Below are 27,698 nucleotides of genomic sequence, written 5' to 3'. Positions count from 1 at the left end.
ATTGATCTCATGGGTCCTGTCCTGGAAGGGGGATTGCAAGGTCCTGGCCATCTGATTTTCTGCCAATTATCCATCAAGTGCAGACACTTTCTGTAATTTTTTTTACTTGTCCATTTAGGACACTAATAGAAGGGTTCCAATCTGGGAGACCTTTTCATCATCCCCCATTCACAGTTGGGCCCATCAGCTCAACTGACTAGACCGGTGAATCATGGGGTCTACAACTCTACATGTATGGAATCTTGCACCTCTCAAAACTATTATGTTTCCAAGGCTTTGCACTGATGAGGATATCAAAGCATCATCCTACCGTGTCTGCCAGCGAAGGGGGAAGACCCTTATTGGAGCCCCAGTTTCGCTATTGCTAGACGATTGCTAAGCAGGACCCATCGGGCTACATTGAAGACCCAACATGCATGATTCATGCATTTGGAAGACCCCATACTAGGAAGATGCATGTGGGTTGCTTTCATTAGAGTTTTTTACCATTGAATTTCGTCCACGGGCCCATCAGACCGTCAGATCATGATGATCGGACCGTTGGTTCTTTTGGACCACCAGATTCTGAACTTTGAGTCCATTTTTTTTTTTCTAGTTTAGTATTTATTTTGGACATATTAAACGTTTTAGATTGGATATTAGTGTTTTAGATTGCTTAATATTATGTGGACCACTTTATTTGAACTAGAGTGGCAATTTTGTAATTTCTGAATTTGAATATATAAAAGGTAGAAGGGGGGGCGTCCAAGCTCAACCCAAGTTTTTGAGAAAATAAAAAAAATACGAGAAAATCATCTATGGCTTTGTGAGAAAGCCTTCTTGCATCTCCAGATATTGGACAGGGTGTGAGACCTACGTGGAGCAGTTCCACAACTATCCATCTTTCGTTGTCTTCGATTCAAGGTAACAGTCTCTTCTTTCCCTTATCTCCTTCCCCACCCATCTTCTTTCGTTCTTCTTCTTCCTGCAACAACCAACCCAACCCATCCATCCCCCCCTCTCTCCCTTTCGATGCACGCATGTGTGTCTATACGCAGTGTTGTCATGTGCGATTGCACATTCGCATATGTGCACACATGTGCAGAAATCGCATATGCGATTACTACACATATGCGATCACATATGCCACATGTGCGATAATATGCGATCGCATATGTGATGTATGCGATCGCATATTTGCCAACGGTTAGAAATCTGACCATTGGAAAAAAAAAAAAAAATCTTGATTTTTTTCTCTATAAAAAGGGATTTTAAACACTCCTACATGCACTCAAAGTTCAAACTCTCTCTATCTCTATTTAGCTCTCTTACACTCTCTCTTACATAATTCCAAGCCCCAAGCTCCACTCTATCCATATTTTTTTCAAGTTTGAAGTTTCAATCAAGGGACAACTACAACTACAAGGATTTAAGATTCAAGAGACAAGAAAACCAAGCTCCATCTATTTAACTCTCTTTCTAGTTTCTAATTTTTCCAAGTTATAAAGATCATAAATTCATAATCATATTCACACAACACGCCCACTACTCTCTCTTTCTAGTTCCTATCTCATTCTCTCTTAAAGTTTCATAATTATATCCAAGTTCTAAGTTCTAACAATTTTTTTATTTTTTTTCAGTTTGTTACTTTATTACTTACAAGTTACAAGTTAGTGTTACAACAACACAATTTACAAGTCTACAATATTCTAGAATCAAGAGTCAAGACTCAAGGGTCAAGGCAAAAGTGAAGAATTTGTTTTTTTGTATATTTGTAATTGTAATTGTGTTTATGTGTAAATCTTTCTCTCTCCCCTCTCTTTTACTTTAAGTGTAACTTGTAAGTGTAACAACTCTCTCTCTCTCTCTCTCTCTCTCTCTCTCTCTCTCTCTCTCTCTCTCTCTCTCTCTCTCTCTCCCCTTTTCTTTTCCCTCTTCTCCTTTTTTTTTTTAAATTTATTTTTTAATTTTTTAAGGATGTATATATATCCAAAGAGAAATTACAATGAGATTCAGGCGGCCCCAAGGCAAACAAAAAGAAAAGCCTAGCCGCCTATCATATCAATATACAATCTCCAAAATTGACTGGCAACTGGAGAGAACATCATGTTTCCCTAATAGCTCCCAGCCCCACTTTATCAAGGAGATACAAGCCCCTAATATAATGAGGAAGGTCTTTCACATTATCCAACAAAATGTTCCCTTGGTTAGCTGCACCTTCTCTAGCGAGGCCGTTAGCCGGCCCGTTCCCTTCTCTAGGAATGAGGGAAATAGAGAAAAGGCCCTTCTTCTTAAGGCCCTCAATTCTTGATAACCAATATTTCCATTTCCAAGCGAGATTTGAGCTGCCCCTGAAGCCCTCCACCACGAACCGCAAGTCAGATTCAATAACAACTTGTTGAAAACCAAGGGAAACACTGATTACCATAGCATCATGAAGAGCACGTAGTTCTGCCTGTTATTAGTGCCTTCCCCATATCCTGAATAGAAGGCAAAGAGGAAATTTCTAGTTGAGTTCCTACAGAGGCCACCGCCCCCAGACGGCCCTGGGTTCCCTGAAGTTGCATTGTCCGCATTGAATTTAACCCAGCCCGCGGTTGGCCTGGACCATTTAACGATTTGGAAATTCTTAGGAAAGGGAGGAGTGGCTGAGATCCCTAGATTTCGGTATATTAGGCGTTGAGTGATTCTGGATGGGTTGGGGCAAGGAAGCCTGGTACTAATATTAGTTAGCAACCATTTGATGTGATTGACGACCGTACCAATGTTCGGCCTGATGCCATCAAATTTGGCTGAATTCCTTGATTTCCAAATTTCCCATACAATCAGACAAGGGGTAATTCGATGAAGGTAGGACGGGCAGCCACCAGGAAGAAGGGATTGCCACCAAACAGAGAATTTGTTCCCTATCGAGGAGTGGGAATGGATCTGAAGATCGAAAATGTCGCTGAACACCTTCCACACTTTGGTTGCCAAAGTCCCTCTGATAAAAAGGTGGCCTAACGATTCAGTCTGGGGCGAGAAATCCTGCACTTCATCACAACAGATGCATCTGGACGCAAGAGAGATCCCTTTCATTTGGATCCTGTCCTCGACTGGAATGGCTCCTTGGAGTAATCTCCAAAGAAAAATGGAAATTTTGAAGGGAATTTTCAAATCCCATATACACTTGGCCCGGGATTTTTCCTGTCCACTTGCCCTGCAAATGACCCACCCTGATTTGGCGGAGAAAATGCCTGAACGATCATGTGGCCAAAATAGGTGGTCAGGTTGATCAGAGATGCAAAAACCAACCTGGTTTATGTGATCCACCACCCCTGAAGGGAGGAGCGCAATAGCAGACGAGTGAGGGTTTATACCTTCCGGGGTGAGAACGTCACTAATGGACATCTAGAGCATATCTTCAGGAATCAGATGGGATGCCCAGTCAGCTAGCGGGCCTTAGCCCGTCCAGTTGTTCTGCTAGACGTTGAAAGCTCCTTTACCCACATGCCAGTGCAAGTTTCTGTCCAGAATTGGGGATAGATTGAAGATACTCTTCCAGGGGGCGACGCGCTGGCTGAGGGGATGGATGCCGAAGACGATTGGAGAGGACCATATCTGGATGAGACGAATTCTGCCCAAAGGCTGCTGTTGGTGCTAAATTTTGCCGTCCACGCCATTTTCAATCTGAGAGCTATCATAACTTCTTTTAATTTTCTTATGCCGAGACCACCTTCTTCTTTTGGCATGGTTATTTTGTTCCATTTCAACCAATGACATTTCCCTTTACCTTCATGCCAGCCCCCGAAGAAATTTGCAAAACATGATTCCATCCTGGCTAGGATTTGTGATGGGATAATGGCCGCAGACATCGCATGAATGGGGATACCGCAAAGAACATGATTGATGAGGGTGCACCTACCAGCCTGAGATAGAATTCTGGCCTTCCAACCTTGGATTTTGCCCTCTATTTTGTCCAGCAATGGCTGATAGGCTGAAATCCTGGCCCTGCCTTTAACCAAGGGGATCCCAAGATAGATGAAGGCTGCTGAAGAGCTGGGGATCCCAAGGATTCGCTAGATATTTCAGGTTCTGTTGATAGGGAGCTTGGAAGAATGATGGAAACAGCTTTTCTTATAGTTTATCCTCTGACCTGATGCGGCTTGGTAAGTGGAGAGAAATTTTTAGACAGCTTTCAGGGAAGTGCTACCACCGTTTAGGAATAGGACCGTGTCGTCTGCATATAAAAGGTGAGTTGTTTGCAGCTTTGTTTTAGCTTGAACGGTTGACATCTTCCGCTGTCGATCAAAGCCGAGAAGCCTCTACTCAACACCTCTGCAGCTATAATAAAAAGGCTAAGGGATAGAGGATCCCCTTGGTGCAGCCCTCTAGACGATTTAAAGAAACCCGCTCCATCGCCGTTGATGAGGACCGTAAACCAATTGTTGTTCCAACATTTTTCTACCATGTGTATCCAGGCTTGAGAAAAGCTGAAATACGCAAGCACTTTTTTGAAGAAGTCCCATTCCAACCTATCGTAGGCCTTTTCCATGTCCAATTTTAGTATAAGATTCCCGACATGAACTTTACGTTCAATTTCTCTAAAAATCTCGTCCCAAAGCAATACTTTCAGCAATCGAGCGGCCTCTAACAAAAGCCCCTTGTTCCAGCGAGATTAGCTTGGTAAGCACTGCAGCCAGTCTATCCGCAATAATCTTCGAGAAGATTTTGTACACGCAGTTGCAAAGGCATTATGGGATGAAAATTTAAAAATATTTTTGGGGCATGGGGCCACCTTGGAAAAACTGAACTACTGCCCTGTGGATTTCTGGCCCAACAATCTTCCAACTGCTGGCAAAAAATGCACCAGAAAAGCCATCTGGCCCAAGAGCACTGTTTGATGGGAGGGCTATCACTGCGTGCCTAACTTCTTTTGTCGAGGGGATACGCAACAGCTGCCTGTTATATGCATCAGATATGAGATTGGGAATGGCATTGAATACACTATCAGGTTGAGAGCAGCTTTCTGACTAAAATGGATTGGAAAAGTACTTCACCGCTTCTTCCTTTATCAGCTTTGGATCAGTAGTCGTCTCTCCTGACTCCAGCTGAATTTCTTCAATACCGGCCCTTCCGATTTTATCCGTGGCTGACATGTGAAAGAATTTCTTGTTTCGGTCTCCTTCTTAGAGCCAATTGTTGCGAGATCTCTGTTTTCAAAAGATTTCCTTGGCCGGCTCCAATTCCTCCAAGCGTTTTCTTGCCTTTGTTAACTCAGATTGGCTGATTTCTTGTGGACCGATCTGGGCCTGTGTTTCCAAAAGGAGGAGGTTCTGCTCCGCTGTTTTTAGTTGCTGGAAAATATTGCCAAGCACATTTTTGTTCCCCTCCTTTAGATGATTTTTCACTTTGCAGATTTTGAGCATGAGGTTGATCATGGGCTGGTCTGACAAGTCTTCATCCCAGGCATTTCTAATCACTTGAGAATATCCTTGGTGAAGGAGCCACATATGCTGAAATCAAAAAGGTTTCGCAGACGACTGGGTGGCCATGGGGAAAGAAAGCAAGACAGGAGAGTGATCAGAGCTAACATGACGCAGATGCTTCACATGGAAATGGGGAAATGAATTGACCCGTTCCCCATTGCATAAGACTCTGTCCAGTCTCGCCCATACCCACGCGTTGCCAGCTTGGTTGTTACACCAGGTGAATCTGTTACCGCTGAAGCACGCGTCCATCAGACCAGCAAGTTCCAGCGCCTTGGCAAATTCTGTGGAGCTGCCTGGATCTTGGTTCCTGCTACCCCATCTTTCTGAGGTTGATAGAACTGTGTTGAAGTCTCCACCCACTGCCCAAGGACCTGTGGTGCTTCTTGCCAAAGAGGCAAGATCTTCCCAAAGAGCTCTCCTTTGGACTCTGGAACACTTAGCATGCACAAGAGATAGGTGGAAAGTTTGATAGGAATTTTGCACTGGAATAAAAAATGAAATCATCAGGTTGGATCGTTGCACAGCAGAGACGTTTAAGTTACTGTTGTGGAAGAACCAGATTTTTCCACCATCGACCACATTGGAGAAAGAAGAGTGGAAGCCCAGCTTTAGACCCACTTGCACTCTTCTTTCCTTCCTAGACATAGGTTCCAGAATGGCAATACACCAGGGATTATGGTTACGAACGATTCTGGTAGCTGTTCTAAGAGTAGCAGCGTTGGCTACCCCTCGAGCATTCCAAATGAGCGTGCTATCCATCGGTAACATTTCCAGAATTGATCGCCCTCCTCTTCAGCCTTCTCAGCCTTCCACCCCATTTTTCTGGATTCCCTATCCCTGGTTTAGCATATTTTCTACCCCCTGCTCTCTTCTTTCCTATCTTAGAAGATAGTCTGGACTGAGGGAGGTTTCTAGATTCAATTGTTCCACCAGCCTGTTGGGGTCCTGAGGAGGTAGGGAATTTGGGAGGAGACTGTCATGTTCCTGGTGATTCTTCAGATTCTCTTGGAGGTCCGATTCTGGAGGAGAGTCCTCACTATCACTGCTGGTTCTGCTGCCTTCAGGGAGATCCACACACCCAACTGGGGAAAGCCCTCCATCTCTGTGCAAGGACATATAGGGAGAGAGGTCCACTGTAAGCTCCGGTGGAGTGTTATCTATTCTCATATTTTCTAATCCAAGTGAGCTTGAGGGAAAAACCCCATTATCCTAACTGGGAAGCCTGAAAGAAAGGTTTATCTATTCTGATATTTTCTAATCCAAGTGGGCTAGAGGGAAAATTCCCATTATCCCTCTTCTCCCTTTCTACTACTAGTGTAAGTGTGTAACTCTCTCTCTCTCCTTTTCTTTTCCCTCTCCCTTTCTAGTTTCTACTACTACTAGTGTAAGTGTGCAAGTATGTGTAACTCTCTCTCTCTCTCTCTCTCTCTCTCTCTCTCTCTCTCTCTCTCAAGTCCCATCTCTTAAGTCTCTTACTTTACTTTAGTTTTTAGTTTACTTTTTAGTTACTTTTTAGTACTAGCAATCAATACACACACACCACCGACGTAATGTCTTCTTCCCAATCTTCCTCTTTGAAACCCAAGTCGAATGACCTGAGTTGGAAGTATGGGCACTATTGTAGTGTTTCAGATAAGACTCACATAGTATATGAGTTATGTGGGTATGTGGGTTCCAGTGGCATTGCAAGGCACAAGTAACACCTTGCACATTTGCCGGGGTCAAATGCAAAGGCAAACGACAAAATTACTCCAGATATCCGAAGGGAGATCATGGAGTATATGGAAAAACAGTCAAGAAAGAGATGCGATAGTGCCCTACGTCAGGAGGAATATTTGGAACAAAACGCATGTGAAGATATAAACGTAGTTAATGTAAATGAAACTAGTCCTGCTCCCCCTACTTTGACAGGTCGATCTAGACCACAAGTACAACCAATGGTCTCGAAAAGAGTCCGAGGGCATGGGCCCATGGATAGATGGTGTAGACCACACCCCGAGGATGTGATCGACCAAAGGAGTTGAGGCAAATGGCCGGCTCAAACAACTTTAAAAAACTGGTATAAACAAACAAATAGGAAAACCACTATTCAATATATTGCTAAGTGGTTTTACCAAACCGGCATTGCTTTCAATGCTGTTAAATCGAGAAGCTTCAAACTAATGGGACAATGTTCTTGAAGTTCGTGGATACATCGGGTCATTCATACACAGGAGAATGCTTGTTTAGCTTAATAGATAATGTAGTTGAGGAATATGTTATATAAGTAATTACAGACAACGTAACCTTGTATGTAATGGTCGGTCATCTTCTTATGGAGAAGAGAAGTCTTTTATTTTGGATCCCCTGTGTGGCCCATTGTGTTGATCTTATATTAGAAGATATATATAGCTTATTTATAAATGTGATTGCAAGGGCTAGAAGAATCACGGTCTTTATGTAAAAACACGTCATTCTTCTCAGTTGAATGAGAAAACACATTGGGGGTAACTTACTATATCCAGCAGTCACCGGTTTGGTTACAGCCTTTTTAACACTATAAAGATTATATGCAAAAAAATCAGAACTTAAAAGCTTTGTAGTGTCAACCGATTTTACAAGTGGGCCTTGATCAAAGAAGGCTGAAGGGAAACAGGTTCAACAAACAATCCTTTCACAAAGTTTTTGAACACAAATGGTAAAGGTGCTAAAAGCATCCGAGTCCTTAGTCACTGTGTTGCGATTGGTGGAAGGGAATGAGAAGCCTGCAATGGGCTACATATATGATGTGATGAAGATGGCAAAAAATAAGATCATGGACCATTTTAACTATAGAGACCGTGATTACAAGTCAATTATAGACATTATAGATAGAAGATGGGGCAGCCAAATGTTATTTCCATTGTATTCGGCTATTTACATCCTTAACCCAGCCTGTTTATTCACTTCCACTGATCCAGCAGAAGCACTTACTAGGCATATGGTAGGATTTATTAATGTGTTGAAAATAATGATTCCAGATAGAGAAGAACAGGACGAGATCTCAACTTTGTTGGACTTCCATACAAAGAGTGAGGGGATATTCTCAAGGGATATCGTTATTAGGCACCAGACAATGAAATTACCCAGTAAGTACTATGAATGTCAGTCTTAGTGTCTTACAAATAATTTTTCTACAAAGTGTCTCTAACCTACTTAAACTGTTTTTCTCAGTTGAATGGTGAGATACCTATGAAGTAGACCTGAACAGGAAGGATCCAGTTCTAAAGAAGTTGGCTATGAGGATTCTTAGACTCACGTGTTCTGCCAGTGGTTGCGAGCGCAATTGGAGCATGTTCGAGGCAGTAAGTTTAGTAATTGTAAACTTCAATTTTTTAGTGTAAGGCCTAAGCTAAATTAATTACTTAAATAGATAATGCTAAATGCGCTTTCTTTCATACAGATTCATACCAAGAAAAGGAATCGCCTTGAGCAAAAGAAGCTCAATGACTTGGTTTTTGTACAATACAATAAAAAATTGAGAGAACGATTCCAAACTAGTAAAGAAAAGCCTGGTTTCTTTGACCCTATCTGCTTAGATGAGTTGGATGCAGATAACGAGTGGCTCGTAAAGACGGAGGACCCGGTATTTGCTGGAGAAAGTACCACTCGAAGGCGAAGGATGGGGGGAGCTGGGGGGCGAGTAGCAGCCGTCAACCCGTTAAAGAGATTGAGAACATGGAAGAAGGAGATGATGATAATGATAAAGCTGAAGATCCACCATTGGATGTTGATGAAGTATTAGTACATACAAATGATGAAGAAACGGAAGAGGAAGAAGTGTATGTGGAAGAAGGAGATGACTCGGATGATGACGATAGTGGTTGTGATCAAATGCCACAATGGCAAATAGATCAATATATATAGTATATGACTAGATGAATAATAAATAAAGAACTTCATTTTGTTTACTGTGTTGATGTTGATTGTTGACTGTACTGTTGAATGTTGAATGTTGATATTTGTTAACTATATTGTAGAATGTTGAATTGTTGATAAATGATGACTTAATATTTAATTCCTTATGTAATTGGTTTTATTTTACTTAAATTAAATGTATTGCAAGGGCCAACGGCATATAATATTTTATTCATTTTTTTTTCTTAATTTCTCCTTATTTTTCTGATTTTTTTTTTAATTTTTTGAAAATTATATATATATGCGACTGCATATGCGATTGTGCAATCACATATGCACACAGGCATATGTGATCGCACACGATCGCATATGTGATTTGACAACATTGTTTATACGGTCAACCATGTGTGGGCCCCCATTCCTTTGATCCTCTCCCTCATTCCCTCTCTAAAACCCCCTACATTAACCCTTAATACCCCTCTCTCGAAACCCTAACCCTAGCATTCCGAATTTTTCCCGAATCCCTAAATTCCCATCACTCAAAAACACAACCCTTGGCTATCCAAAATCTTACTTCCCCCATCCTACATCAAAATCCCTCAATTTGCCATTCCCAATTTCAAACCCTTACCCTAAAAGCTTAATTTCTCAATTCTATCATTCTTAAACCTAACCATCCCAACCCTAATTCCCTCTAATCCTATCTCAATCCATTTACACCCACCCCACAATAACCAAATAGCCCTGTATCTTTAAATTTCGTAACTTGATGCATGTCTTTTATGTGAATGTGAGTGAACCCTATACTAGATGGGAGTTTTACCTCACATAGGGCCCTTCTTAATCTTATTTTATAATTAAGTGTATTGTGGGATGTTTATGGTATGAATTCATGTCGTAGTATAAATCTGAATTTTTGAATTTGTGATGGAAAAGCATGATTTTCATATTCTAATCGCTTGAGTTGAATTGTTTTATGATCTTTCTATTGCATATTAGTCTAAACCATTCGTCATGCATCAATTTTGGTATTGGAGCTAATGCAGGGACATGTGATAACCTGACCCTAGATGCATGTATAATCAGGTTAAAGAATATTCAAATAAATACACCAATTAACTAATTGTTTCCAATCAAAGGGATTAGGTAAATCTCAACACAAAGATGAGGTTATTCCGTCAGGATCATGCCCCTTAGCATAAGATCACGTAAACAGTAAAAAGGGAGGACTTCGGGATATGAGGATATCCCAGATCTAGCATAAGTCAGTCCACGAGTAAGCTTTGATCTGATTCTACTAACTAACCATCCATCTTTTCCGTTCGAACTAGAAAGGGTTATCCAGAGAGAAACGAAAGGGGTGAAGGATAAGAGACTCGAGATGAAGAAGGTATAAGTCCTTTTTTCGTCAAAAGAAAAGGAGGAGGATGATTCTAACCCTTTCCTGCACTTCGAAGATCTTAGAAAGAGGGAAACCCGAAATCGGGGTGGAATCCTCAATACCCAGGGCTAATCCTGAAACCCTAATCTCTTGAATAAAGAGGAAGAAAATAGAAGAATTCTCATTCATTCAATAATAACAAAAATAGGGTTTCTCACAATGTATATATAAGCTATGGAAAAAGTAAATGTGCACTAAAGCCCCTGGAAACAAGTAAAATAACAAAAAGACGAAAAATAAAGAAAGTTGCAATAAAGCCCCTGAAACAAGAAAAATAACAAGAAAGTCCAAAACTAAAACACCCATGTGGTAAGGTGTGAAATCTGACTCATGGATCTATGGTCGGGGTGAACACCCATGTGGTAGGGTGTGAAATCCGACCCATGGATCTATGGTCGGGGTGCGGTCATGCCGCTCCTGCACTCGTAGCACATTAGAAAGTGGGTCCGATGGACCCGTCGTCCATCCACATCAACTCCTTCACTTTGGTACTCTGTCGACGACGCCTCCTTCTCTGGTACACTCTAAAGGGCACACCACGAGCTTGCGTCTAGTATAGGTTTAACTTCACATACACTTAGTTTAGTGTTTTATCACCTATAGGATCTAGTTTCATCATATTGCAAGTCTAGGTTAGCAGTCCACATTTGTCATCACATTTTCATCACACCATTGCATAGTTAGCTCTTAGGTTCATTCCCTATTAGAGTTTTAGTGTATGAACACTCGTACAGGTCGTCTATTCCCCACAATGAATATGGAACAACTTGCCGATGCAATTAAAAACATCAACCCTCACCTCACAAATATTGAGACTCACAATCGGACCACTACCACCCAATTGACGACAACTAACCAACGCTTAGCCCGGTTGGATGGCTCCCCACAGGCTAACCCCAACACTGGGGAAGATTGTCAGTCTCGAGTTAAGGAACCAGTGTGGGCAAGTTGGGGAAGAGTTCGTTAGAGAACATGTGAGGTACCAAGGTCAAGGAATCGACCGTAGAGGGATGCAAGCCTAGCCACCCCGCAGGGAGTTCTAGGACCACTATGATCCTGATGAGAAAGCGATGAAAGGTCGATGCTACTAGCTTTGATGGTCGCTTGGATCCCAAAGCATTCCTTGACTGGGTGGCGGACATAGACCATTACTTTGAGTGGTATGATACGTTTGATGCTCGTCGAGTGAGATGTACCAAGACGAAGCTGGTGGGCCAGGCCAAACTTTTTTGGACCAACATGGAGTGTAAGAATGAAAGGAGTGGAGAACCCCCAATTGTGCATTGGGTTGAGATGAAAGAAGTACTTAGGGAATAATATCTCGCTCTCTCTTATTGCCAGAGGCTCTTAGACCACTGGCATGCCCTGCACCAGGGATCCATGAATGTGTCAGATTACATCGCGAAGTTCGAGGAATACATTATGCAATGTGATGTTGAGGAGGACACGATGATTACACTGTCCAGATTCAGGACAACCTCCGATTCAAGATCCAACGAGAACATTTTTTCTTGTGACATTGGCACCTTGGAGCACATGTACCAAGTGGTGCAAGATATCGAGTACTATCTCAAAGCACCAATTGGGAGACGATTTGACTCACGGGATTCAAGTGTTAAGACCATTCCTTAAGGGACTAGTCTAACGTGGGGAGTCAATCCAAGCCCCAAGTTGGTTCCCAATCTAACCCTACAAATGTTAAAGGAAAGGGGATAGCTAGTGCTAGTTCTAAGGGAAGTGAGCCAACGCGATGCTTCCATTGCCATGGATTGGTCATTTTGCGCATCAGTGTCCCCTCGAAAGAGAGGAACAAGACCTTGGTGATTGAAGAAGGTGAGAATGAGGGAGACGAATAGGGCGACTATGAAGAAGAAGCTCATTAGCTCACTGTCACTGGTGCTAATGATGAGGAAGTAGAGGAAGATGAGATCACACCACTTGTTGTAGTCAAATGTGCCTTGACCAATGCTAAGGAACTGATGATTAATGTCTAACTACAATTTTTTACATGTGCAAAATGTGGTATTGCAAGGAGATTGACGATAGTGGTAGTTGTACAAATGTAGTCTCCACTGGCACTTTATCTTGTTTGGGTTTGAAACCCAAACCTCACCCTCAGCCCTTTAGAGTTTAGTGGGTTGATGCATCTTCCATGCCCGTCACCCAGCGATGTCTTGTACATGTTCATTTTGGATCATATTTAGACTCATTGTGGTGTGACATTCTACCTATTGATGTTGGCCACATCATTTTGGGGCGGCCATGGTTATTTGACTGCGATGTGACGATATATGGCCGCTCGAATGTGTTCATTCATGCATCAGGGCAAGAAGATCACTTTGAGTTCCTCTTCCATCAAAAAGCAATGTGGAGAAGAAAGCTAGGGGAGAAGTCGAGTAACCCAAGGGATACGAGAAAATCCCAACCTAAGTCTCACCATGTTATAAACGCCAAGGAGTTTAAGAGAGAGACTAAGGTGGATTTGATGGCATACACCTTGGTGGCTAGAGAAGTTACACTCGAGGTTAGTGTAGAGGGGCCCCCTGAGGTGATTCTGGTTTTAGATGAGTTTCACGATGTATTCCCAGAGGACTTACCGGATGAGCTTCCACCCATGAGGGACATACAACATGCCATTGATCTTGTCCCTAAGGCGACTCTACCAAACTTTCATCATTGTCGAATGAAACCCTACGGAGCATGCGGAGTTGAAGAAGTAGGTAGATGAGCTCCTTAGGAAGGGTTTCATTCAGTAAAGTTTGAGTCTGTGTCGTGTCAGCGCTTCTCAAGCATAAGAAAGACAACACGTGGCACATGTGTGCATAGTAAAGCCATCAATAAGATCATGGTCAAGTACTAGTTTCCCATACCGCGTCTTGACAATGACATGATGGCAGGTGCCACCATCTTTTCAAATATTGACCTCAAGAGTGGGTATCACCAGATACGTATACGCCCAGGAGATGAATGAAAGTCAGTCTTCAAGACGAAGGACAGGTTGTACAAATAGCTAATCATGCCTTTTGGCTTGACTAATGCCCCAAGCACATTTATGAAAGTGATGACCCAGGTGTTGAGACCCTTTATGGGCAAGTTCATTGTTGTGTACTTCTACGATATTTTTATCTATAACACATCAAATAAACAACATCTCCACTATCTGAGGCAAGTTTGCAGGGTCCCCAAAATTGAAAAACTTTATGTCGACCTTAAGAAGTGCACATTCATGTTAAAAAATGTTATTTTCTTAGGGTTTATAGTTTCACCTAAGGGCATGAGAGTGAACCCTAAAAAGGTTAGAGCCATAGTTGAGTGGCCTGAACGGCGCAATATTCACGAGGTGTAGAGCTTTCATGGCTTACTAACTTTTTATAAACGATTCATTAGAGGGTTTAGTTCAAGGAATTTCATATCGATAATGATGGTCGTAACGATCACCACCATTACCGATATAGGTATCAACTGTAATGGACGATACAGGGGCGTAATGACCATTACAACCCTCGTAACGGTTGAGAATTTTCTTTTGCCTGAAAAATTTTGAAAAAAAAATATATATCTACAAAATCCTGAATAATGTAAATATTCAAAAGATGTGTTCATTTGTTGTTTTGGACATGCTTATGCTTAGTGTAACAGTCCACTCTTTAGTGAGAGTGTTATATCGGGCTATCTAGTGAATTTGTGAACATGATTATATGTCTTTAATGTTTACACATCACAATCAAGCATTAGAACTAGAAATCATAAAAAAATGCATAAATATTAGTCCCTTGGAGCTACTATTCGCTAAAATCACTTCAATCTACGGTTTTAATCTTAAAAACTATAGTAAGAGTGGTCAAAATCTGTTGTAAAATGATCTATGAAAGTTTTTGGAATGAGAAAAGTGAAAAATGTATTTAAATAGAAAAAAAAAGTGGTTGTTTTTCGACCATTACGGGGGTAACAGTCATTATGCCCCGTAACGGCCGATACGGTCCCAAAAAGCCAACTGCCCCGTTTCACCCCGGTATCGCAGAATGGTCATGGCCATTACCCATACATATCGGCCTTTATGGGCGTATCATAACGGATACGGAACACCTTGGTTTAGTCCCATCATGGCTCCCATTACCGATTGCATAAAGGGGAGTTCATATGGGACTAAAGCAACCTCTAGAGCTTTCACGGAGATTAATGGCAAGATGAGCAAACCTTCCGTCATGCGCCTTTCAGACTTTTCTAAAGTCTTTGAAGTTGCATGTGATGCATCTGGTGTAGGTAGAGGTGGAGTGCTTAGTCAGGAAGGGCACCTCGTAGCTTATTTTAGTGAGAAGTTGAATGAGGCAAAGCAACAATATTCTACCTATATCAAGGAGTTCTATGCGGTCATTTAATCTTTACACCATTGGCATTATTATGTGTTACTACAAGAATTTGTCTTGTTTTCTGATCACAAGGCCTTACGTTACCTCAATTCCCAGAAGAAACTAAAACCTAGGCATGCTAAATGGGTTCGATTTCTATAGAAATATTCTTTCGTTCTCAAACACAAGGCCGAGGTCGAGAACAAACCTGTTGATGCCCTTAGTCATCGCGTGGCGCTTCTCTAGAGTATGTGTAAAAGTGACTGGGTTTGAATAGTTGAAAGGAAAGTATCCTATATGCCCAAACCGAGTTCAAAGTCCATTGTGTCTGATGGAGATGTGTGTTTCATGAGCTATTTTTGGAGGGCACTACGGCACATGATGGGAACGAAGATTTAGTTCTTGTCGGCATACCATCCTCAGAGTGATGGTCAAGCAGATGTAGTGAATGAAAGTCTTGGTAATCTGTTATGTTGTCTTGTGGGAGACCATATCAGGACAGGATGTAGTGCTACCCGTAGTTGAGTTTGCATATAATAGTTCTATTAATAGGTCCATAGGCATGAGTCCATTTAAGGTCGTTCATGGTTACAAGCCTAAGAAGTCGGTAGATCTCATACCCATGTCTATCTCTCATAGGCCATCAGAGTCTGCAGATGCATTTTCACGACACATGATTTGCATCGCGAGATCAGAAAATAGATTAACACAAGTTATGAGAAATATAAGATCATTGTTGACTCTCACCACAGATTTTAGGAATTTTAGGTGAGTGACTATGTCATGGTTCACATAAGGCCTAAGCGGTTTCTGCAAGGAACCGTTAAAAAATTACATGGCCGCAGTGCATGTCCATATAAAATATTAAGGAGAATGGGCTCTAATGTGTATGTGGTGGATCTTTCGTCTAACATGGGCATTAGCTCCACATTCAATGTGGAAGACCTTGTATCTTGTGATGGACCAACAACTTCACCCAATAGCCCTCCTACAAACCCTCACTTTGTTCAAGATGGTGATGAACCTAACCCTTCCCGAAGCCCTTGGCCCGTGTCTGATCCTTCTTACCACCCTTTACCTTGTCCACCATTTATACCTGAACGAAGAGAAGAGATAGAGGATATTCTAGATCACATCGTGGTTTCCACCCAACATGGAGGGTACCAGAAGTATCTCGTGAAGTGGAAGAACAGGCCAATGTTGGATAGTACGTGGATCACATAATCAAAGTTTTGTCGTTTGGACCTGGATCTCCTCGAGCGTTTCCATAGCCATATTCCGCCATTGGCGAATTCTTTTCAGTTGGAGAGAATTGATGAGGATATCAGAGCATCATCCTATCATGTCTACAGGTGTAGGAAGACCCCGACTAGGGCCCCAATTTCGCTATGGCTAGACGATTGCTATGCAGGGCCCAACAGGTTGCATTGAAGACCTCATATGCATGGTTTGTGCATCCATAAGACCCCATATTGGGAAGATGCATGCGGGTTGCTTTAATTGGAGTTTTTTTACCATTGGATTTTATTCCCTGGCACATTGGACCGTCACATCATAATGATCGGACCATTGGTTCTTTCAGACTCTATAAGTCCATTTTATTTTCTAGTTTAGTATTTATTTTTAACATATTGAACGTTTTCGATTGGATATTAGTGTTTTATATTACTTAATTTTAGGTGGACCACTTTATTTGAACCAGAGTGGCAATTTTGTAATTTCTGAATTTGAAGATTGTGGGCGGGGGGGATTAGAAAGGGTGTGAGACCCATATGGAGAGATTCCACAACTATTGATCATTCGTTCTCTTTGAGTCAAGGTAACAATCTCTTCTTCCACACTCATCCTCTTCTTTCGTTCTTCTTCTTCCTTCTTCCTACAACAACCAACCCAACCCAACCCATCCATCCCCCTCTCCCCCTTTCCACGCACACATGCAAGTCCATACACATGCACATGCGTCCGTACGGACAACCACGTGTGGATCCCTATTCCTTTGATCCTTTCCCTCATTCCCTCTCTAAAACCCGATACGTTAACCCTTAGTACCCCTCTCAAAACCTGAACCCTAGGATTCCGATTTTGCCCCAATTCGTCAAATCCCCAAATTTCCCAAAATCCATGAATTCCCAACACTCAAATTCATAACCTTTAGCTATCCAAAATCTTAATTCCCTCATCCTACATCAAAACCCCTCAATTTCCCATTCCCAATTTCAAACTCTAACCCTAAAAGCTTAATTTCTCAATTCTTTCATTCCTAAACCTAGCCATCCCAACCCTAATTCCCTCCAATCCTATCCCAATCCATTCAAACCCAACCCACAATAACCAGACAACCCTATACCTTTAAATTTCTTAACTTGATGCATGTCTTTTATGTGAATGTGAGTGAACCCCATGCTAGATTGGATTTTACCTCCCATAGGGCCCTTCTTAATCTTATTTTATAATTAAGTGCATTGTGGGATGTTTATGGTCTGAATTCATGCCATAGTATAAATCTGATTTTTTGAATTTGTGATGGAAAAGCATGATTTTCATATTCTAATCGCTTGAGTTGAATTGTTTTATGATCTTGCTATTGCATATTAGTCCAGACCATTCATCTTGCATCATGAACCCTGCAATTCCTTTCTATTAATTGGGACCATAAACATTAACATAAAATTACCAACATCTGATAAATAGTCATAGACAACTTTTGTAATTTCACCACACCAAAAGCTTTAACACCCATCCCCTTTGCTCAACCAAGGAGCATGGTATTACAGTTTCTGTATCTATGACCTACGTGCTCCCATTCCAGAAAACAAACAACGCAATGAATGGTTCTGCATCACTCCCTTTGTCTCACATTCATGAATTACATGCGTTTGTCTTCCATTAAATTGCTTCTTACTTCTAATTAAGTTCTTTGGATGCTTTTCACATCATTAATGTGGTGCCTCTCATACCTCACATTCACCTGCTAATATGACCCCTTAGTTCACATAAATGTGAGCCTTCACATATGATTCCCTTATTTTAACCCTGAAATTTGTATTGCTAGCATGTCCTTTGAAGACTTGTTATTGACTGGAGTGTAGAACCATATTGTACACATTTTAGTAGAAAGGGAGAACTTTTTTATTTCTTTCTTGGCATGATCTTAAATGTTCCATCACAGTATTCCAAGTCAGGTAAAAGAATTTTAACTGAAGAATAACGATTATCTCATTTAGATCAGTACAATAGTTGTCAAGTTGTGGTACTGGTTTGGGGAATGGGGGCTAGGAATGAGGATGACAAGGTTAATGTATGTATGCATTTATGCATGTAGATATATGAGGAATAATCAGATACAAGTACAACCAGTGTTTTAAATATTGACGATATCAGCCGATATATCCCACGATATATCTTGTAGTTGTATCCCACCGGTGCGATACAAAACGCACAAGTAGTGCAATATATCCCACATGTTCGATCTAGTGAGCATTTTCGAATTTCGATCATTTTATTTTCTTTAAATCATATTAAATTAGTGTCAAATTTATGTTCATATTTTGCATGGAAAATCATGGATTGGGACCTTTGATTTCGAGATTTGGAGGAGATGGACTGAGTTGTGGAAAATTTTTTAAAAAATCAAAATTTCTCACAAATCGTTTGCAATCTGTGTCTAAGCATCAAGAAAACAAGTAACCTAATCTCGTGATTCTTCTTTTGCTTTTGAATGTATTGCTTGTGTTTCCACACGTCTTCTTGCATTTATAAATTATATGAATAGACATTGAATATACTTGCATCAATTCAGTTGGACACCACATAGATTAGGACCCCATACAAAGAAAACCTATTATCTGTACTTGTTTTTTGTAATGTTTTGATTTATAAGTGTATTTATGTCTTTTTTGACAATCACCAAAGTTTCATTGAAAAATTCAACCAATTTCCTAATGTTTCCCCATGTTTCCAACAACAGCGATACATTACACGATACAACCAATATATCCCATGCGATAACCAATACGTATCCATATCCCGAGAATGCAATACATAACGCAATACCGATATTTCGAACACTGAGTACAACTAGTAGTATTGAACACATGGACTCTCCAATCAACAATCCAAGCCGCCCGTTCATTCCATCTCACTATTTGCAGGTCCACAATGCAAAAATGACATTGATCTGATGAATTGGATGGTTATAACCACTGTTCCAAGCCATAGATTAGATGGTTGTTATCATTTGTCCAAAATGATCTTTTTTAAAAGAATCATAAGCACTCCCAGGTGGGGAGCACAGAATGGATGGTTGCCCTTCTCCAATGTGCATTTTTCTTGCCTAAAAAACAGTGGATAGGAATGAATGGATAGTCTAGAGCATTTTTGGGCAATCCACATGCCCGATGCAACTAGTAGTGCCACAAGTTTATGGTTTCTCATAATTAATGAATTGGTCTTTTGTTTTCATATGGATGTTTGTTAGTTTATTTAAATTGTACACGTTGACAATGGGCGAGGACAAGCCAATAAAGAACCAAAACTATTCAACCAGAAAAATTTTTCAAACCCTCCAATGTTCTTCGTTCAGAAGCATATAGGACTGGAGCTAATCATTCAACTGAAAGGGTTGATCCAACTTTTGAAAAACATAGCAAGTTCATAATCCAATGAATTCTGTTATTATCTGTTTTCCTTTGCCCATGTTTAGCCAATAAATGATTAGCCACAAATGGAACTATTTACTGAACGCAGTCACAGATGATTGCTCCTATCTTTTCCTTAGAAAAGACAAAGAAACCTATTTGATTCTTCATTATTCTCGTTGAATATAACCTATGCATTTATGGGAATGATTCACCAAATATTCATGCCTCCAAGTTACCTTTCATTTACATATGGGTTCACAAATGAACAATACCCGGGGTCATCTCCATGGAGAATCACATGCCAAAACTGTAAATGTAGGGACTGCATCATGGGAATTATTATATATTTTCATTGACACAAGGAATTGTATCTATACACAATAGAGGATAACTATGTATCGCTGCATAAACAGTTGTATGCATATCTATAAGATACATCTAACCAATCTTAAAGATACACAAGATTATGCTAAACTACTCTGACAAAAGCCATCTCAAAAGATTCTTCATCATTTTATCTCTTATTGGGTCACTCTTAGGCTGTTTAAGGTATCTCCATTCTTGATTTCATCCTTCATTCCATGCATCCTTCTCAACATCTTCATCACCGTATATTTCCAGACATCCATCTCAACATCCTCAACTCTGCAACACATCCTCTATTTGTCTTCTAATAGCCTAACACTTTGCACCATAGGGCACAGTCTATTGAATAGCTGTCTTATAAAAATTTCCCTTAGGATCTGTTTACATAGGAGGAATCCAAGGTGAGGACATGGAAAAATGTAATCATGACTTCCAAAACCACAATAGATGGAGTGGAAACAGTATTGAGGATTCCTCATCACTTCCCAAACGATAGAAAACAGTGATTTTGTGGAACAACTAAACATGATTTCTCTTCTAGGAGAAATCCTCAATAAATGCTAGAGACAATTCCTCACCGTTTCTTGCAATCCTAATAGCAGAATCATCTCTTGAGGATTCCAAGGGAAGAAAAAGATGGGGAAGAGAGAGGGAGGGGGAGGAGGGAAAGAAATTAGGCAATCGTTAGACATCCCACTAACACTACATCAACAATAGGAGTCCAATACGGTAAAATGCACGACTAAACAACTCTCTACTAAAAACAGAGTAAAAAACAATGGTAATCCACATGACCAGACATTCGATTCTCTACAGTGCCACAAGGAATTCAAAGTTCTTTGTTGTTCTATATGCTTCTTAAGATTCTCCATGGCACGAGCAATGGACTTACAATGGTCTAATTCTTCCCAGTTGTCTCATAGATGCAAATTATTCTTCAGCTGACATCTCAGCTTTTTGCATGTTCATTATTTCACTATTCAGCTGATAAACACGCGACATATGCTCCCGTTGAGAATACATATGAGCTGCAGTGTTCCATGTCTCCTTTGCAATCCATAGGAATTATAATCAATGACCAACTCTTGGTTGCACCGAATGAAGGAGCCATGACATAACTGTCAAATTGTCGCTTTACCAATCTAGATGTGATGGATCATATGCAGGAAGCTCCTTGTTACTAGTTATAAAACCCAATTTTCTTTTTTACTTCCAATAAACATCGTTGCAGATTGAGACCACTCCAAGTAATTTTTTCAATCAACTTGGACCTTTAGTGTAGGATGATCTTGTCGAAGATTCTCCTTGACACCTGGACTTCTTTTCTTTTCGTTTCTTTTCTTTTTCTTCTTTTTTTAATTTTATTTTAATCACCAATTGTGATACTTCGCCCCATTTAACACAAAATCTGGAGAATTTTAGACCACTGAACATTGTAGAAATTTACCGAAGACTTTTAGATAATCTAGATATTGTAAGGAGAACAACCGGAGGTCCAAATGGGAAAAAGGAGACAATAGATGATCATGACAGAGTCGTCAGGTATTGCAAGCAACCTAGGAGGATCTTTAATGTAGGGGTACTTCACACCAGGCTCGAGTGGGGTAGCCAGTGGGATGCGGGGACACAATCGGGGAGGGCGGCCCATGAGATTTGGGGCCCACGAGCCCATGAGGGGGGTTCAGCCGAGGTCCTAACCCATGAGATCTGGGGCCTGGGTTATGAGATAAAGGGATTAATTCGTCATACTCTAACAGTTTGAGCTTTTAGAGCAAGTGGTTAATTGTCCTGCATCAAATTGATATCAGATCGGGAGGTCTCGTGTTCAAGACTCCTCACCGAGGGTGATTAATGCAGGGACATTTTCACACCGGGCTCGAGTGAGGTAGCCCGTGGGATGCGAGGAGACACTCAAGGTGGGTGACCCATGAGATTTGGGGCCCACAGGGGAGGTCTCGTGTTCGAGACTTCTCACCGGGAGTGATTAATGCAAAGGCATTTCACATCGGGCTCGAGTGGGGTGGCCCAAGGATACGGGGACACTCGGGGTGGGTGACCCATGTGATTTGAGGCCCACGGGGGAGGTCCCGTGTTCGAGACTCCTCACTGAGGGTGATTAATACAGGAGCATTTCACATTGGGCTCGAGTAGGGTAACCCGTGAGATGCAGGGACACTCGAGGTGGGCGGCCCATATGATTTGGGGCCCACGAGCCCACGAGAGGGGTTTGGCCGAGGTCCTAACTCATGAGATGTGGGGCTTGGGCTATGAGATAAAGGCATTAATTCGCCATACTCTAACAGTTCGAGCTCTTAGAGCAAGTGGTTAATTGTCTTGCAGCAATCTTGATCTAACTCATTTCCCACTCCGGTACCACGTTTATTTCCATGGTAGAGAAAAAGAGAAGAAAAGGGAAAGAAAGGAATAAGAGATGGAGAGAGAGGTGTTGTATCTTGCTCACACCTATAAAACTCTTATTTATATTCACTTACACAAAGTCACTAATGTACACCACAGGAGTACATAATAACCATGACCCACACACATGCACACACTTTCTGCTACACTTGGATACAAGGCACCCCCAAAACCCTACGCAATGGTATGGCAACCATTTCAGTAAAGTACCCTGTACCAAAAGTCACAACAATGACATTTCTCGTACATGCAAGCCTTCTCCCTCGCCTACTTTATTCTATTAGAAAGAGAGTGGCTTCTTTCACAAAAAATAAATGGAATCACATGGATGGTCTACAATCATCGTCATCGTTATTGTCATAGCTTTGTCCCAGCTACAAAGTCACATGGATGGACAACATCTACAATCTTGTAAAATAAATACTGAACGAATAGAACAGTTTTTTTTATACACTCACATAGTTGCAGTCCCCTGATCTATTCAGTGAATATGGTCCCTGCAAAAAATGTTTAACAATAAACATATAACTAGAGGACAAAAAAATGTATACATGCAGAACACCTCAAAGTGGGAGGAAGCGCCACTCACTAGAATCCCCTTTGAATCACAGAAAACAGATACCGATAGTGAGCAATTACTCTCCAGGACACTAGTTGACATCTTAACGGTGACGCCTTTTTGAGGATCATTTTTATCTGTTGAATTCATAAAACAAAGTATAAATATTATTACAAACTGTATTTACATAAAGAAATACAACAACATAGTTCATGCTGGCAATTATGATAATTTATAGTGCTAAATTCTAATGAAAAAGCAGCCAGCAACACTGCAGGCTTATGTTTCTCTCGACGCCACTCTGCTATCTATAAAGGTTAATGTTCTTGAATGGGCTTCTATCTTCAAAGTTTTAAGTCGCTTGTTGGGCTGTAATTGCAAGTTGTTCTCCTTCCGCTGTATTCTTTTTCCGCTTGTTTGCACGTGGGTCTTTAATAAAAAACAAAAACAAAAACAAAAACAAAAACAAAACGATTTCAAAATCGGTACTAAATGATGCATGATTCAAAGAGGCAGTTTTGTTTGTACAATTGAGCAATGGCACGGGGGCCCACCTTTGTATAATCTGAGCCATATCCAGGCTCCATCAATTGATGGGCCATGCCCTATATTTCCCCTATCCATTGTTTAGAGTATCCCTAATATTACGATAATATCCCAATATTGTCCGTATCTCCAGCTCGGTGATACCGATAACACTGGTAGTATCAGAAATTCCAGGTACCGGTGATATATCTTGAAATATAGCCAATGTAATGATATCGCTAACATATAGCCAATATTTTCGTACCGGCAATATATCGCGAAGTATTGCCAATGTAATGATATCGCTAACATATAGCCAATATTTTCGACTGTGAAAGTTCCAGGTGTTGCTTGTATCGCCAATGTATTGCTAATATTTTTCACCGTGTAAATTCTAGGTGTTGCTTGTATCGCCAGTGTATCGAAGATATTTCAATAACATCGCCAATGTATCGATATCGCCAAAAATTTGTTTATTAAAAAAATGTTTGGATGGATGGGATGGTTCGTTTCATGGATAGATGGGATGGTTCGTTGGATGGATAAATGGGATGGTTGGATGGTTGGATGGGAGGGGGAACGGTTAGATGATTGGATGGTTGGATGGATTGGATGAATGGATGGGATGGATGGATTAATGGTTGGATGGTTGGATCATCATGCATGTTTGTATTGTGTTTATATGTTTATTTATGCATGGATATATAATGTATGAATGCATTATGCACGTTTGTTTGCATGTTAATTGATTTAATAATATTTTAAGTGATTAGTGTGTTACTATTGGACTGATTTCTTACGACAACACATATTTTTAGGCCCAATTAAATTGAAACTTATTGTGTATGCATTCTTTTTGCAAATTTTTTTTCCTAAATATGCAAATATGTGTATTTTAACATTTCCAGAAGTTTCACTGAAAAATTCCATCGTTTTCCCCACATTTCTGGAAATTGGGGATATCGATATTGTTTTCGTATCCCCGGCCAGCTAAACTTGTAGCGATACCGATACTTCGAACACTGCCCCTATCAAATGATCCTATATGAAAACTGCCAACCACAACCAATGGTCTTCATTAACGGCTCAGAATGAGCTGTTAGGATCAACCAATTGGAGATACACCCAGAGTATCTCCCATCCAACATGGGTCTGCCATGCGAACAATTTAAATCTAAAAAAGCAGCGCCAAAAGTACAGCTTGTTGAGCCAAGCAAATGCTCAATCGGGCATTACATATTTCCTATTTGAATAAAGCACCAAACAGTAACAGGAGAAAGCATTCCAAGCTAATTTATTAGAAAGAACATAAGTCCTTTTAACTCGTATCACAACTTACAAAGTGCATTGCATTGCATGTTTTCTAGAGAATAGGAAAGAAGCAAAAAAAAAAAAAAGTCCGCTGTTCGAGGCCGAAGCAAAGCAGGCAAAATTTTAAAAATTGAGGTACAACAAATTTATTGGCGCATAAGAATTTTGCATTAATTCATTCATTTCATGAAACATTTTAGTATTTGCATTGCAATTAAGGATAACATGCATTTGGACATCCAACACCACCAGTTTTGCCTAAACCTTTACACTTAAGCTTCATATTATATATTTGCAAGATGAAATCCTTTGGTTATAGCAGGATCTGGTTGGTTGAAAATAAAGATGTAACTGCTTCTGATAATGTCACCAATAGATATGCAAAATTGAATGAATGTTGCCTTTCAATTCCATCCCCTGCAATTCATCTAGCCATACTTTTAGAACTGCTAAAAATTCTTTCATTGAGCCAGGACCTGGGAATTCCATGAATCTTTAGAAGCCTCACATATTTCAAGCATTTCTTTTCATATTTTAGGTTAGGACCTGGGAAATCCGTGAACCGCTAAAAATTCTTTTTCATTTCACTAGCATTTACCAGACGGAGCAATAAAGGAGTCCTTCCATGCTGGTTTTCCATTCCTCAAACCGAACACCACCGGTTTGGGAAATTATGTGATATTCCATTATTGTGTACCACCATCAGGATAGCTTCCAAATAAATAATATTCATTATATCCAATTTTCTAAAGAAAGTATATAATTCTCAAAAATATGTGTTGCTTGTTTTCGATGGAAATCCATGACAGGAATTAATTCCAAAGATGCACACACAACATTAGATGATAGATCTACTCAGGACCTGTTTGTGCAGTTTTATAACAGGTCACAGTTGTTCAATTATGGTGTTGAAAGCTTTTTATCAAAAAATGAATCAACTTGCACACAGTTGAAATATGCATATTTGCGGAAATTCAATACAATGGAAATCTCAACACTGAATTTTAAGACCAGTTTGGACATGCCTCAGAATAAAAATGGAAACAAATACCTCCCAGCTCATACACATTAAGCGGAACTGTAGACACCTGATGCAACCTACAAAATGCAGATGGCAGGATCTGCTAAGCGCTCACTACGCAAAACATGCCCTGCAATGAGAATGTGACAGTACTTGAGCAATTTGAGCCATTCGCGTTACGTATCACACCCTTGGGATACAGATATGTATCGGTTATTGCAAGGGATATATCGTTCTATCGGGTAATGCATCGCACTTTTTTGGGGAACATCGGGAAATTGGTCAAATTTTTCAATGAAACTTCAAGGATTGTTAAAAAATACCTTAATACAAACTTTTAAATCATAACATCACAAAAAAAATGCACATATTAGGTTTCCTTTGCATAAGGTCCTAAGCTATGCATTGTCTGACTAAACTAATGCTTCGATATTCAAAGTGAATTCGTTATAATTATAAATGTAGGGAGACATGAGATGGAAACACAACCAATAAAATAAAATAAAATAAAATTTTAATATTTTTTAACTAAAGGTAATTTTTTCTGAAAAATATTTTTTAAAAAATACATGAATTAGTATATCATGCCTCATACATGTTTGATTTCATGTTTGGAGTGTAAGATTGCAATCGATTTGGGAGAAATTGGGGAAATTCTGAATTTTCCCCAATTTCCCCTAAATTGAACCAACTATCCTCAAATTGTGAAATTAGAGTGTATATGATGATCGTTTCATCAAACACTCCTAAATACTATGAAATTGGACTTAATTGACTGCTAATAGACGTGAATTTCGAAAAAAAAAAAATAATTTATTTTTATTATTATTATTAATTTTAAAATATATATATATATATATATTTATATATTCTAAAAATTCACAAAAAGTTCATGAATCAGTAGATCAGGCCTCATACATGTTTGATTTCAGGTTTGGAGTGCAAGATTGCAAGCAATTTGGGAGAAATTGTGGTAATTTCGAATTTTTCCCAATTCCTCCCAAATCGGATCACCTACCCTCAAATCTCAAAATCGAAGGTTCAAATCCTTGATTTTCCATGCAAAACATGAAGAATGAAGGATTTTTAACCTTTCCACATTGATTTTGTATGATTTAAAAAAATGGACCAAAATGCAACATAACTCACTGAATGAGAACCAGCCCTAAATCCTTTCAAATCTTTATTCCGCTTTGAAATCTACGTTTTTCTACAAAAAGATTGCAGAGGCCTAACCAAAATCCACCAAGAATATGTTTAAAAGAGGAAAGGTTGAAAGAAAATGGCAAAAATAAAAACAGAGGGAGAATGGGTTTTTGGGTGAAATGCGGTCGATTCCTATGAAGTATCGACGATATCTGTTCATATCAACATATATCGTTGATACGCAACAACTTTATAAAGAGAAATTGAGATAATATCGCGATACATTGTGATACCATCGACTCCCACGATATTGCATATCAGACCCCATTTATTACCTGGATTTATGAGCATGACTCTGTTTAACGGCTTGGTTTAACTGTGTATGTGATGCAAGGTGTAATTACGAACTGAGACTAAGAAAGGGTGTTTAAAGCTGGGATTTAACGCTCTGATGACACCAAGGCAAGGGACGGACCCCAGGGGACCAAGATCATCGAATTTACACACCAGGGATCCGAGAAAATCAGGCCATTCACGTTAAAGAGGCCCGAAATTGGTGAAGAATGCAAGATCACATAGTTCCCACCATCTGATTG

At 40.2% G+C, this 27,698-nt stretch overlaps 1 protein-coding gene across 5 annotated transcripts in view; it reads right to left on the bottom strand.

Moving 5' to 3' along the window:
• The window catches only part of LOC131223691 (uncharacterized), a 73,435-nt gene that overhangs the window by 12,844 nt on the left and 32,893 nt on the right, over window positions 1-27,698 (bottom strand). For all 5 annotated transcript variants that reach the window (XM_058219157.1, XM_058219160.1, XM_058219159.1 and 2 more), the window contains 2 exons: window positions 23,130-23,236; window positions 22,999-23,037 (listed from right to left, as the gene is read on the bottom strand). In XM_058219157.1, the coding sequence (XP_058075140.1) occupies window positions 22,999-23,037; window positions 23,130-23,236 (146 nt within the window). The remainder of the gene's footprint in view (window positions 1-22,998; window positions 23,038-23,129; window positions 23,237-27,698) is intronic.

Source organism: Magnolia sinica, chromosome 13 (genome assembly GCF_029962835.1).
Source record: "Magnolia sinica isolate HGM2019 chromosome 13, MsV1, whole genome shotgun sequence".
Classification (NCBI taxonomy): Eukaryota; Viridiplantae; Streptophyta; class Magnoliopsida; order Magnoliales; family Magnoliaceae; genus Magnolia; species Magnolia sinica.
Note: the sequence above shows the minus strand (reverse complement) of the source record. Positions and strands in the feature narration are given on the sequence as shown.